This window comes from Theobroma cacao, chromosome 2 (assembly GCF_000208745.1).
Source record: "Theobroma cacao cultivar B97-61/B2 chromosome 2, Criollo_cocoa_genome_V2, whole genome shotgun sequence".
Lineage (NCBI taxonomy): Eukaryota > Viridiplantae > Streptophyta > Magnoliopsida > Malvales > Malvaceae > Theobroma > Theobroma cacao.
The window spans coordinates 6,555,675-6,568,894 of NC_030851.1; the positions used below are offsets into that span (position 1 = coordinate 6,555,675).

Here is a 13,220-nt window from a genome sequence, read left to right on the forward strand (position 1 = left end):
TTGTATGCATTATAAGCTGATTTTAAAATAATTTTCAAAAAAAAAATTCATATTGATGGTATAGACTCCCTCAAGCCATTTTATAAAATTACACTGTTCTCCTATGCAAATTTGTTGATTGATCATAAAGCTTTCCATGTTTCATGTTTAGCTTAGCACTGTTTGTATTGGTAAATCTTTGTCGTTTGGAACATACACATCTTTATCTTACACAGTTAAGTTGAGACATATCATCCACCAAACATATTGAACTAAATTGTGAGTGCTAAAATCACTTGGTTCGGGTGTAGGACGGACACTTTTCTGTTTGAACGTTGAGACAGTTGTGGGATAAGAAGAATTTATGGGTTTAACATTAATCAGTTCAAACACTATTTCTGTTACCAAACAACGTTTGGCAGAAGAGAAATGGTTAGAAGTTGAAAATAAATGAAACAAACGTCATTAGACTCATTACTATATATTAGAATCAAGAACAAGTTTTGTCATCTAAAATTTTCTCTCTTAAGGAAGAAGTAGAGAGTAAAAGCAACAAATGCCTTCTCCAGCCGACGTTCAATCAAAAACTGCAAAGGATGACCACCTTTATGCCTTTTCACCCCTGCCCCAGGAAGATTCTGAGTCCTCCCTTCCAATAAACATGCCTCCTACAGAAGGTGGCTACCCTTATTCTTTCTCTCCTCCAGGGCTCCACCTTGCCGATGAAATCTCCTCCGAGTTTTATCCTTCACCAGCCAATGAACCCGAGAACATCTACGCTAAATACGCGAAACTCGCATTCCTTACATTAGTCATTTCGTACATAATCTTAACGTTTAGCCTTCCTCCACCTGCTGTAGTGCTCCATCCAAACTCATTTTCCATATCAAACTTCACCATCTTCAACTCAAGACTGGCGGCCAATTGGGAAGCAGATTTCACATTCGGATGCCAAAACTGCGTCTCCAACTTGACATCCGGGAACGATCGAGAATGTAACACAAGGATTTACTATGATTACATTAAGGGTTACATCTTTTATAATGAGAAAGAGGATGTGCTTTCGACAGTTTCCATTGAGCCTTTTAGCTTGGGAGCCATGGAACACAAAAGGGTGCATGTGAAATTTGGGAATACCGGCTGGGAAGGCAACCAACCAATTGTAAGAAAGGAAGTTGTTGATGCGATTGGTAAGAAGGTCGAACGTGGAATGTTGCATTTAAGTATGAGGTTAGATGTATGGGTTACATACAAGAAATGGGGATCATTCTGGAAAAATAATCTTTTGGGAATGCCGGATTCATATTGTTGGAATTTACTGGTTGGGGTGATTCCTGAGACAGGAATGGGGAAATTGATTCTTAGTAGGCCTATGAAATGCTATCAATGAAATTAACTATGAATGAATGGTTCGATTGCTTTTTCCCAGTCAATAATACTTTGATTGCTTAAGGTGAAAACCACATGTTTCCCAAAATTTGGATAATTCCGTGGATGTCCCAATCTAGTCAGCTAGAAATTGCCACTGCCAATAAGTAATATTCCAGCAAAGAAACCAAAACCCCAAGTTCATATTTGAATTTCTAAATTTTAATATAAGAGTTAACTAACAATTAAAATGATTTATTTATGAGAAAATTGAGGACAAACATTGGACTTTATTTGCGTGATGGAAACAGAATAAAAGACTTGAGAATTTTACATTAATTAAACTCTCTATAAATTAAAAGATGTTTTCTTTTTATTGAAGTCTTCCAAATCATTTCTGATTTGGTTTATCGTAATCAATGCTTGAAAGAAAACACATTTTGAATGAATATTTGGTCGACTTTGTAGAAAATTGCCAATGATATTAAGATTATCATTAATAATAGACTTCTGTTTTTTTTTTTTTTGTTGGTTTTCTCGAGTTTCAATTTATTTCTTGAACAAACTTAATTGGAATTTTTTTGATAGATCGAAGAATTCTTTTTAAGAAGAAAAAGAAAGATTGATAGCGTTAATTCTTCTAAACTTTGAAAATCAATAAAGGAAGAAAATTTCAAATATTAATCATTTAAAACTTAATCAAAACTAAAATCACATAAGCATTTCAAGTTTTGTCTAGACTTAATCTCTTTACAAAAGCTTTTTTTAATAATACGGTTTTAAGTATTTCTAATTTTGTTTGGATTTAATCTCCTTTTTGAATGATTTTAATGGCGGACATCCCCACATTGCTATGGTACATTCAAAACTTTCCTTGTGAAAAGCTCTTCACAATGACTGAATCCTAGATGACAAGGAAATGAACTCTTACATTTATTACTTGAACAAACCCGTTTAAATATTTATAACCAAAATCCAAAACCCTAATAAATTGCAAAATACCTGATATAAACTTCATTAAAAGTAAACCTAATAAAATAAAACGCCTAAACGATTCTCCTTCAAGTCCTTTTGATTTCTTGTAATGCTGAATATAGTTAGAAGATTCTAACCAAAAGGGAATTCATTGAAAGAGAAAGATAAGTGCATGCGCTATTTGGTGCGAAAATGTAACAATTTGGGTAGAACAGAGGAGAGATTAAGAAATAAAGTTGTTAGAAATCTGTGACAAAGGCAGCATAAATTAAAAGTTCAGAAGAGGGTGAAATCTTATTCATATATTTTCAAAACTTTTTCTACAGTATATAATAATCCATTTGATGAAGGTTTTATACAGTTACAAGGTTGAAAAGCTGGTATAACACATCAATGCATTTAAAAAAGGGAAAATGACATTGTTTATAGCATAATTAGTTTCCAAACTAGTTTTAGTTTGAACTGATTTGAACAGTTTACTGTTTTGGCTTCTAAATGGTTAATGCTGTGCAAAGATTAGATAATTTTGTTTCAGTATGGTTACCTTTTCGGGTCCATTATATACATGGTTTTGTGCTGTTCTACATTTCTTAATCCCTCTTCTCTGTTCTGTTTCTGGCTCAGCTGCTCTGGGAAATTCTTGTTTGCTTGAAAGGAAAATGTTTTCATCAGCTGAGAAGCAGTTCAATCTAGCAAAAGGTGACCTCCCTTATGCTTTTTCACTGTTACCCCAGGAATCTTGTGCAGTTAGTATACAAGGCGAACCCATTTCTTCACAAGCTGAAGAAAATTCCCCCCAGCCCAATCCTCCACACGTGAATGGATCATCAGCAACCAGGTTATTCAAGGAGATCATCCGTTATGCGGGACTGCTAGCCTGTATGGGAATTCTTTTTTACGGGGGATACCGGCGAGCCGTTGACATTAGTTTTACATATCCATCTCCTGTTCTGGATACCAACTCATTAACTATATCTAACCTTAATATCCTGAACTCCAAGTTGGTAGGTGTTTGGGATGTTAACATCACGTTTGGGCATTCCTTCGGGGATGATGCAGAGGTTACTTTCTACGATCTCTTCGCGGGTTCCATCTATTATAAGCAAGTCAATGATACGTGTGCAGGCAATTTGCTTGCAAATGTTAATGCGATGACAATTTACGTGCAGCAGAAGGAACGCACAAGGGTGCACTTGAAGTTTGCAAATACAGGATGGGAAGCTGACCAACCGGTTATGGAAGAGCAAGTCATTCAGGAAATAGGTAAGGAACTAGAAAACGGAGTACTGCATTTCTCCTTGGAGATAGACTTTCAGGCTACATTTCAGAAATGGGGAGAATTGTGGTCAGGTGCGGATCATAATAGAATTAATAGGTACTGTTGGGATTTAATGGCCGGGATTGACAGGCCCACAGGGAAAGGGAGGTTAATTGATGCCAAGGCTGTAAATTGCGATTGAATGTACTATATATTTTTCATTTGCTTTTTAGTGGATGTTTTTGTTATTATAATTATTAATGGAATGTCGATGGTAATTGTCAAATACATCATTGAACATTCTCATGTAAAAATTTTTAAAATGTGACAAATGATCAAGCAAATAGCATTTTCGTTTACATTCGGACCAAATGCAGCAGCAAATACATTTGCTTCTCCATTTCTAAAGCACCCAACCCAACATATATCTTACTTCAAGCGGACACTTAAATCTTAATGCACCAAAAAAGAAAAAGATGAAGAAAGAAAGAAAGAAATAAGACAGGACTCTTGGTTCGGTTCCACAAGCAGCACCTCCCCTGCCATAAGTTCAGCAGTTTGTGATTCATAACAATCAGTAAAGCCTATAATTAAGTCAGCTATGCTATATTCAAAAACTCATTAAAAAATTTGGCTTCCCAAAGAGAAGAAAAAATTGCACATGATTATTTTTTAGCAGCTTTGCTGCTTCTTTGGACGATAAAATCCTACTTATCCCAATAAACAAAGGACGTGATCAAGCCCTAAAAAAGCTTCATTCGATAGTTGATTGAACTACTTCAGGTAGTTCTGAAAGAACCTTTGCATTCCTCATTTCATGGGCTGTAAACTACTACCATTAAGGAGTTGAATATTTGCTCAACTAACTTCCTAGCATAAAACTACACAAAGCCTTACTCCATCACATAAACAATTGGGTTTATACAGAGCGTCGAAAAAAGACAAGGCGCATTCTATTGCCTTTTGGCCATTCGGGAAAAGGGGGTATGGTGGTACTTGCGGTTTGCTTTATTTCCTGTTTTAGCACATTAACAAGTTTTTTAAGAACATGGAAAATTGTCATTTGGTTAATTGGTTAATTAGGTTTTTTTTTGTTAAAAACATTTGTGATGTTAATTAAGAAACAGATTATGACAAGTCGTTGAGACTGCTTCTTAATATATATATTATTAGCCTAAAGCTTGTGAAGAACAACACATTATGGTTATTTGAGCTTAATTTTCTGTCACATCCTGTATTTATTATGTTAATGTGTTGTCTATAGCCCTTAGGTTCATTATCATCACCAAATCACTCTTTCTCCTTTCTTTCTCTGAGAATGTCTTCTCTAAGTTGGGTTCAATCAGACGCTGAAAAGGGTTTTGGCTCCTCGAAGAACTACCCTTGCGAATTTTCTCCCCTGCCCCAGGATGCCTCCGAACCAGACTCCGATTCCAATCCCCTAGAGGCTGATGAACCTAAAAGGCTTGGCCCCAAAGACTTTTTCTTTGGCTTCCTGTTAGTAATGCTCACGCTGCCGAATCTGCTTATCATTACCCATATGCTTAGCACTCCTCCAGGGGGACCCATGCTAAATCCTGACACATTCTCGGTGTCAAACTTCAGCATCTCCGACTCAAAACTGGCAGCCACATGGAATGCTGACTTTGCATTTCGGAGCTCCCTACATCACCATGAATACGATTACTCTAGTGTTACAGGTACCATCTACTTCAAGGATATTAAGGCGCTTAATGTGCTTTCTGTGGCTTCTGCGAAGCCTTTCGTCTTAGGATTTAAGGAGAGGAAGACTGTGCACATGAAGTTTGCAACCATAGGAGAGGAAATTGAGCAGCAAAAGATTGAATATTCTGCTCTTGATGAGCTGAGCAAGGATCGGGAAACTGGAACGGCTCGTTTCAGTTTGAAGGTTGATGTGAGGTATAAATCCAAAGTTTGGGGAACATATTTTCCAAATGTTTTACCCTATACGGATCATTATTGCTGGAATCTAGTTGTCCGATTTGAGGCTGATACAGGAAATGGTAGGTTGATCGATGGGGGACATAAATATTGTCCTTTTTCTCCTTGGTAAAAATTTTGGCTATGGATCCTATTACAGTCCTTCATATAGCTTGAGCTAGAGCCACCGTTGGAGTTTAGGACTTCTTGCGTCGTCTATATCGGGTGTTCTTTCCGCTTTCTCCTTCTGAGGCACAAGGACTAGTCTCTGCCCCTCATTTGATGTAAATTTTTCAAGTTAATTTTACCAAAAAAAAAAAATCATGTTAAACTGTAAAATTGATTCTTTGACTGTGTGCACTGTGTCCTAGCTAAGATAGTTGAATCAAAGTTGCTGTGCATTATTCGTACCACATGCACGCCAAGATTATTTCTCAGAATCATCTCCTCAGAAGCCATACAAAGCAAGAACAAGAATAATGGTGGTGAGAAGGAAATGGGAACAAGACACTGGAAAGAAAAGAACAACCCTTAAAATGAATGCCAAGGTCTATCACTCACTTAATCATAGCATGGTCTTGCCAATAGCAATTGGAATGCACTCCTCTTCTGATTAGTGTTGTTTCCACTTCATCCTTATATTTCTCACCAAATGTGGAGACCCAGATTCCTTTTTCTTCATCTTAACAAAAAGGAAGCTAATCGAGTGGTCATAAATTGCTAAATCCACTGAAGACACAAAATAGCACAAGTAATTACAAACACAAACACGAAGAACTTATTCTGCACTGATGATTACATATGTTGTTTGAATACAGTTTCCATTTTCACCTCCATTTATTCCCTTCAGATCGGAGCTGAAACTAGTACCTAGAACTTAAGAAGACTTCTTATGTAATAAGGGATCAGGGATGACTTGCGGTTCAAAGTCTGGTTTCAGATAACGGGCAAGTATGTCTGCATATAACTCATATCGCGCAGTCATTCTGAACCCCCATTTGTCTTTCAATTGCCTACAGAGGTTAAGATCCATGTCTGAGATCAGCAGCCCGTCCTTATAACGGGAGAGTGATGGTGTGCAGGAAGCATCTGGTGCTGAAAAATGACTAGATCCATAGAAATGCCCAAAATCTGGATGTTCTGGCTTCCCATCCCCTGAAGTGAAGGGGTTAGGGAATATCTCAGTCCCTACACGATTGATTGACCCAACAAAGTAACTATTTGCTATTGCCGCATTACGTGCCTGTCCAAAATGAATAACACGTCAAATGACTTGTAGAAGACAGTGTAGTGGTAGGTATTAACTAAAATAAGGCTAACATCTAGGTTAATACGTCACATGCAATTAACAATATTATATAAATGATCGTCTACTAGATCAGTATCACATGAAATCTTTTGATAACTTAGCATTCTATAAATTATGGCTCTTATTTATAAAAAATTCATAATTAAATAAACAGTCTCATGGTGGATTTTAATCTCAATGGAAGACTAATCTAAATCTGTAAAAGAACCAGAACGCATATCCAAGAATTTGATAAGAGAGACACATTGCGTGGGAATGAAATATGAAATGGGGTAACGAATAACCTCTATGGGCCACATCGGTTCACTAAGTTCACCAACTGTGGCTGATGGGTTGAAAACAATCTCTGCACCATTCAAACCAAAAGCTAGCCAATTTAAAGGATGGTGCCTTCCATAACATATATTAACAGCAATCTTCCCATAAGCAGTCTCAAACACAGGATGCCCGGTATTTCCTTCCATATAATACGTGCTCTCATTAAAGTCCCCAACTCTAGGAATATGGTTCTGCATGAAGCCACAGTCATTTATGCAAAATCAACAAAAACTCAACAATAATGTAAAACTTAAACACAGATAAACAACTACATTTACCTTACGATGTTTGCCTATTATGTTGCCATGATTTCCAATTATAATAGCAGTATTCCAGAGAGTCTCCCCATGATTTACATCCCTCTCAAGAATTGGGTTTATAATGACCATGTTGTACTTGCATGCAAATTCCTGAAGAAATTGTGTAGATTCCCCATTGTCAGGCTCTGCAAATTCACACCACCTCTTTTCCCGAGTACAGAAGGCAAATGGCATCATCCATGCTTCCTGAACTTATATCATATGAGAAGTTGACCGGGACTTTCAGAATAATTAAGCATCAATCAAATTTTTTTTTTACCATACCTGCAAGCATAGTATGTTGACACCTGAAGCACCTGCAGCATCAATTATTGGTCTCAATTTCTTGAAGATAGCTTTTTTCTGGTCCAAAAAGGGAGCACTAGTTGGAAGAGCTATAGAGTTCTGAATAAGACCAACCCTTACTACCCGAGGTTCTCTCAACAACTCTTTATCAGCAGAAAAGCTGAAAGCCTGAAATGATTTGAAATGGTATAATTGAAAACAATTCACAAGAAAAAGCAACTAGCTAATGATTAAGTCATATAAGAAAAGGAAGCACATATAACTGTCTTCTTAGAATAAATTCTCTTCTACAATATACTTTTATTGAATGATAAAAGACAACAATCATAACAACTACAAGTCTGCTCAGATCAGGTCTGTATAAGATTAACTTCGCAATGAGAAAAAGAATGATTTTTAAAATTTGAATGAAAATCAACATATTTTCAAGGAAATCAATAGGCTGTCTACAAGACAGTCCTGGTAGTAGTAAGGTTAGATGTTGAAACTATTCTAATCACATTTTCAAAATGTATTAATTAGAAATTGAAAAGAAAAAGAAAAGGAGGAAATAAATTTAATATAAAATTCAGCATAATCTACGACATAGAACAAATAACCCTGTTAAAGACTGATTAACACATTCTTCACTTCCCTTCAAAATGTGTGGTAGTGCCTTGTATATCTGAAGTGTTTAAAACATAAATTGTTCCTTCACTTTGGTTTTAGTCAGGCCAACCTTATGGTTATTAATTTCTGGTACTGATGACCTAGATGATGAATCTCTGTACTGACCAATCCATTATGACACAGTAACACCGTATAAATATGCACCTGGAGGTCAAAATCATGTTTTGAAGAGAGAGCTATAGCTGATTCGGGGGGAACAATAGTTTCGAGGGGTCTTCCACAATTCAGGCCCAGAAGCAACCGGCTGACTTCCTGCAAATAAATCATATAAACACAAAATTCCAATGATTGTTACTTTTATCAGCATTAATATCAGTATATTTTAACTTTTGATTGGCAAAAGACATGTTATTTGTTAATCAGGTAAAAAGTCTACAACTTCAGAGCATCAATTCGGATTGATCGTTTCAGCAGCAGAGTGATCAATCAAAATTACAATAATCAATCTAATCAAAGTTGACAATTTGCATCGGATTTCCTAATACTCAACAAATATTGATCCAATCAAAACCACAATTCATCCTCTTTGTTAACCAACTTTACAATAATTAAATTATAAAAGGTATAAGCTACTAAAATAACTGGCAAGATTGGATTTTGTCCTCTGTAAGTCAGAAAACTGTATTGTCAAACCAGATTGAAACACCCCCATTGAATTCAACAAAATCATTTACAGCCCAGAAACGAAAAAGAGTTGAAAAAGGAAAGACCTGAAAGATTTGAGGTTTGAGATTTGCGCTCAAGAGGCGTTGAAGGGAGTCATACCCACAAATTGATCCATCTTTAAAGCTTTGCTTCTCTTCTACAGTTCCATTTTCTTTCTCAATTCCTTCACTTTTCTCCATGCCTGAATTATTACTACTCTGATTGTTTCTTTCTCTTCCTTAATCCTTATTTATCTGCTTTGGACAAATGAGAATTTATTGAGTGTATAACTCCAAAACATAACATAAAAAGAAGGGTATTTTAAAAAGTAGTCTTTAAAAATAAAATATTTTAAAAAATTGACCCTCTTTATAGTTTTAATTAATTTTAATTAAGTTGGATAAAATTATCTTTAATGAAATTACACGCTATGATGTTACACGTAATGTACAAAAATCTGTAACAAGTTATGGTTAGCGTGTTATATTCTATGTATAAAAATCTGTGACACACCATATATAAAAACCTGTGATAAATCATAATTAGCGTGTGACATGTCATGTATAAAAATATGTGACACGTCATCTACAAAAATCTGTGACAAGTCATGGTTAGTGTGTAATATGTCATGTACAAAAACATATGACATACCATGTACAAAAACCTGTGACAAGTCATGGTTAGGGTGTGACACGGCATGTACAAAAGCTTGTGACAAGTCATGGTTAGCGTGTTATACGTCATGTACAAAAGCCTATGACAAGTCATGGTTAACGTGTGACACGCCATATACAAAAGGCTGTGACAAACTATGTATAAAAACTTGTGAAACTTTAAATCCTCTCAACTTTTTTCTTTTTTAACCCACTTTGACTAAAAATAAAATTTTTTTTTTGAAAACCTAGATTTATAAATTTTAGAATTGATTCAATTAAAAGCTATTTCATACATTTGTGATTATTTCTACAATTTTAGTTTTATTCAAAATACCTAAAAATCGAATTTTCTAAACAACCACTCATCCAGATATATCAAAACTATTGTTTGGTGTCTTGAAAACGTAAGAAATAGAAATTTGAAAACGTGAAAGAGAGAAATCACAAGTATAGCAGACAAATATCGAATAGAAAAATCGATAAAATTTGAGAAATTCGGATGATGAGAGAGAAATCCGAAGTACAAATGAAGAGAAATAAGAAAAAATTGTGATGAATAATTTAATTTATTTAAAATAATTTAAAAAATATTTTTATCAAGTCATAATTAAATATAATTAAAATAATTAAATTTATTTTGATAATTATTTTTAAAATATTTTTATCAATAAAAGTCCTTTCTCATAATTTTCCTTAAAAAGAAAGTTGATCTTCATCCTCAACAAAAAAATTGCTAGCTTAACGTATGACTCTTGACTCACTCACTGATAATGGACAGCAAGGTAAGGTTTCAGTTTAACTATGAACCGTCAAATTACTGACCGTTGATCAGAATAAATCTGGCGGCTAGAGAACTGTTTTTAGTATGTGGGCCCCTTTTTAAACGAGAAAACAATAATATGACGGTATAACCGACACATGTCGGTCCACTCCAATTCGACAACGGACACGTCGCGATGGAAGCTGATTGCCTTTTGCTTTGAATAGCAGGTGAAAGAATCCCGCTTTCGCCAACGAACAAGAAAAAGAAAAAGGAAAAAGGAAAAAGAGTTCCCCGTAGTCGTATTAGTTAGAGATGCCAAATGTTTCAGTGGCTTCTTAGGGTTTTCTCTGATCAAAGAGAAAGATAAACTGAAAACAAAAATGGCGAGAAATGGAGATCCAGAGGGCGAGGGAGTACTGCCGAGAGCGTCTTCGAGCACGAGAGTGAGAGCGAGGCCCGACCCGTTCCTGCTGGTTTGCCGGTGCTTTAGCCTTATAACCTCTCTTACTGCGATTCTTTGCATTGCCGTCAACGTTCTCTCTGCTGTTCGCTCTTTCAAGAATGGATCTGATGTATGTATATCTATCTCATCTCCCTCTTTTCCTTTGTCATTTCTTTCTATTTAATAAATTTTGACCTCTTTATTTTCTTTCTTATAATGAAAAAAAAAAGGTTTTTGATGGGATATTCCGGTGTTACGCGGTTGTAATTGCCTTCTTTGTGGTTGTCGCGGAGACAGAATGGGCCTTTATAATCAAGTTTTGGAAGGTTCGTTTTTCCTTTTTGGTAATTTATATCCTCAAAGATGTAATGTAACGATAATTCCACATAAATCATCAAGCGTTGAACTTGTTTTAAATCTAAAAATTATGCAGGTTTTGGAGTACTGGGCTGGTAGGGGTATGCTGCAAATCTTGTATGTCTTATATTGCAGTAAGATTTTTCTTTTTTTTTTTTTCTATATTTTCCAAAATATTACTAAGACAGAAAACAGGATTGCACTTAGAGTAGAGAATAACTGTTGTTATGCCCAAAATTTGAGTGTGTAATATATAGTGTTACTATCTTTTGTTGAATAATCTCTCTCTGTTTCTTCTTTCTAAAATCGTTATTGTTTCTCCTCAGTGTTGCAGTAATGACAAGAGCTTTTCCTGATTATTCGGAAAGCCAAAAGGACCTTGTTCTTCTTCAGAACATAGCAAGCTACATGCTCCTTGCCTGTGGTTTAGTCTATGTTATTTCGGTGAGATAATGGACTTAACGTTTATGTTGCTCTGAGAATTTCTATGCTAAATCAATTAAGTGCTTGTGATTCTGTGAGGCTAGTATAACTTAAAAGGATTGTTCTAGGAAGGTCGAAGGAGATACTGACCAAGACTCTGATTCATAATTCGAACAATTCTTGATTCAATTCATTACTGAATTGCAAATTTATCATTTCCTTGTTTCTTTGATCTTGTGCTCTAGTGAGAGTTGACTTTCATGATGCTTATCTATGGGCTGACTGATTTAACATTGTATTATAGATTAGGTTTGGTTTTCCCTTTCACCTGTTGATGACTATAGTTGTGTTGAAATTGTGGCAGAGCTGTGACTAGAGTTGAGTTTCTGTTTAATCCTTATTGTATCAACAATTTCAGGGACTCTTATGCATTGGCTTTCTCAAACGTTCACGCCAGCAAAAGGAAATTACAAGGGAACAAGCAGTTAAGGATCTGGAGGTAAGCTATGAGAGTTTAAATCAGGCCTTTGGTCTACATCTTGCCTTCATGATTGGTTTTATTTATTGTTTTATCCAATGCTAAGCCTTATTATCAATGTACAGAGGTCTAGTCATACAGTGAATGCATCTTTTGAGATTCAAATCTTCTTGAGTTGACATATGAACAGTAAGAGCATGTGGTACATTGCAAGTGATTGTCAATATGAAATTTATCAGTAAACACCTTTGCATAATGAGTAAGGGAGGATCATATCAATCCATTTATTCTGTGATTAGGTGAGGTCTGTAGCTCCGTCAGGTCAACTTGGTTAGTTGGAGATTAGTAATTTAGTATTGAATTTGTATGCATCACAGGTCCATAGTATGAAAGTATCATGGTTGTCAATTAATTTTATCATCAAATATGTTGTTTTTCAAAATAAAGAAAAGAAAAAGAAAATACCATAATCTCATCGACTTTATTCGCAGGAATTGGAGAGGCGTAGAGAGGAACTTGAACAATTGCTCTTGGCAGAAAGGGTTTGAGACGATTTGTTTCATTAGTTCAAGGGGCATATTGTTACGTGAGTTGCCAGAGGCCAGGGCCCCAATTCCTAGAACGGCTCTACTTTATGATGTTTGTACTCTTCTCTTTTTTTATGCTTTCTCTCTGTTTTGCTTTCTTGACGTTGGATACTAAGCAACAGCATATATTGTGTAAAGTTGTATAGTTCATGTCAAAAAGCAATTCTTAATTCTTTCGGAGTGCTATATTAAGTGATTTACAAACATTGCGGATTTAGAGCCTCCATTTGTCTGGCTTATGTACTTGTTCTTTGTTTGCTGACTATGACCTTGCATGTTAAACATAATATCTGATGCTCCCATATGCATTTTGGCTGATGGGTGAGAATAGCAGTTACCATACTGGCTTTGGCTTGCGCTCTGGTTCCTACTTTCTCTTCCTGCACGTTTCCAACTCCACCCATCTGAAAAAAGAATTGTCACGTGAAACTCATTGGTTGACGAGTT

General features: G+C 35.7%; 4 protein-coding genes across 4 annotated transcripts; 3 read left to right on the forward strand and 1 right to left on the reverse strand.

Annotated features, from left to right (window-relative positions):
- Nucleotides 341–1,369, forward strand: LOC18608201. Its single transcript, XM_018114859.1, has one exon. The coding sequence runs from the start codon at nucleotides 536–538 to the stop codon at nucleotides 1,367–1,369; it is 834 nt and encodes a 277-aa protein (XP_017970348.1). The 5' UTR covers nucleotides 341–535.
- LOC18608203 lies at nucleotides 4,899–5,654 on the forward strand. The gene has a single exon (XM_007042772.2). It carries the CDS (start codon nucleotides 4,899–4,901, stop codon nucleotides 5,652–5,654), a length of 756 nt encoding a protein of 251 aa, XP_007042834.2.
- Nucleotides 6,090–9,336, reverse strand: LOC18608204 (beta-ureidopropionase). The gene is made up of 6 exons (XM_007042773.2): nucleotides 9,133–9,336; nucleotides 8,567–8,674; nucleotides 7,733–7,921; nucleotides 7,427–7,654; nucleotides 7,115–7,339; nucleotides 6,090–6,764 (listed from the first exon to the last, which is right to left on the reverse strand). The coding sequence occupies exons 1-6, from the start codon at nucleotides 9,265–9,267 to the stop codon at nucleotides 6,399–6,401; spliced, it is 1,251 nt and encodes a 416-aa protein (XP_007042835.2). The 5' UTR covers nucleotides 9,268–9,336; the 3' UTR covers nucleotides 6,090–6,398.
- LOC18608205 lies at nucleotides 10,652–13,060 on the forward strand. The gene is made up of 6 exons (XM_007042774.2): nucleotides 10,652–11,058; nucleotides 11,159–11,254; nucleotides 11,362–11,402; nucleotides 11,612–11,729; nucleotides 12,127–12,207; nucleotides 12,678–13,060. Exons 1-6 carry the CDS (start codon nucleotides 10,867–10,869, stop codon nucleotides 12,732–12,734), a joined length of 585 nt encoding a protein of 194 aa, XP_007042836.1. The 5' UTR covers nucleotides 10,652–10,866; the 3' UTR covers nucleotides 12,735–13,060.

What these genes read in the sequence shown, in the direction of transcription:
- LOC18608201 (XM_018114859.1), top strand. Translation starts at nt 536, where the DNA reads ATGCCTTCTCCAGCCGACGTTCAATCAAAAACTGCAAAGGATGACCAC.
- LOC18608203 (XM_007042772.2), top strand. Translation starts at nt 4,899, where the DNA reads ATGTCTTCTCTAAGTTGGGTTCAATCAGACGCTGAAAAGGGTTTTGGC.
- LOC18608204 (XM_007042773.2), bottom strand. Translation starts at nt 9,267, where the DNA reads ATGGAGAAAAGTGAAGGAATTGAGAAAGAAAATGGAACTGTAGAAGAG. An exon ending in TCAAACCTCAAATCTTTCAG is followed by an intron (nt 8,675 to 9,132) that starts GTCTTTCCTTTT and finishes ATTTATTTGCAG; the next exon opens with GAAGTCAGCCGGTTGCTTCT. An exon ending in AACCGATGTGGCCCATAGAG is followed by an intron (nt 6,765 to 7,114) that starts GTTATTCGTTAC and finishes CATTTTGGACAG; the next exon opens with GCACGTAATGCGGCAATAGC.
- LOC18608205 (XM_007042774.2), top strand. Translation starts at nt 10,867, where the DNA reads ATGGCGAGAAATGGAGATCCAGAGGGCGAGGGAGTACTGCCGAGAGCG. An exon ending in CTTTCAAGAATGGATCTGAT is followed by an intron (nt 11,059 to 11,158) that starts GTATGTATATCT and finishes GAAAAAAAAAAG; the next exon opens with GTTTTTGATGGGATATTCCG. An exon ending in GTTTAGTCTATGTTATTTCG is followed by an intron (nt 11,730 to 12,126) that starts GTGAGATAATGG and finishes CAACAATTTCAG; the next exon opens with GGACTCTTATGCATTGGCTT.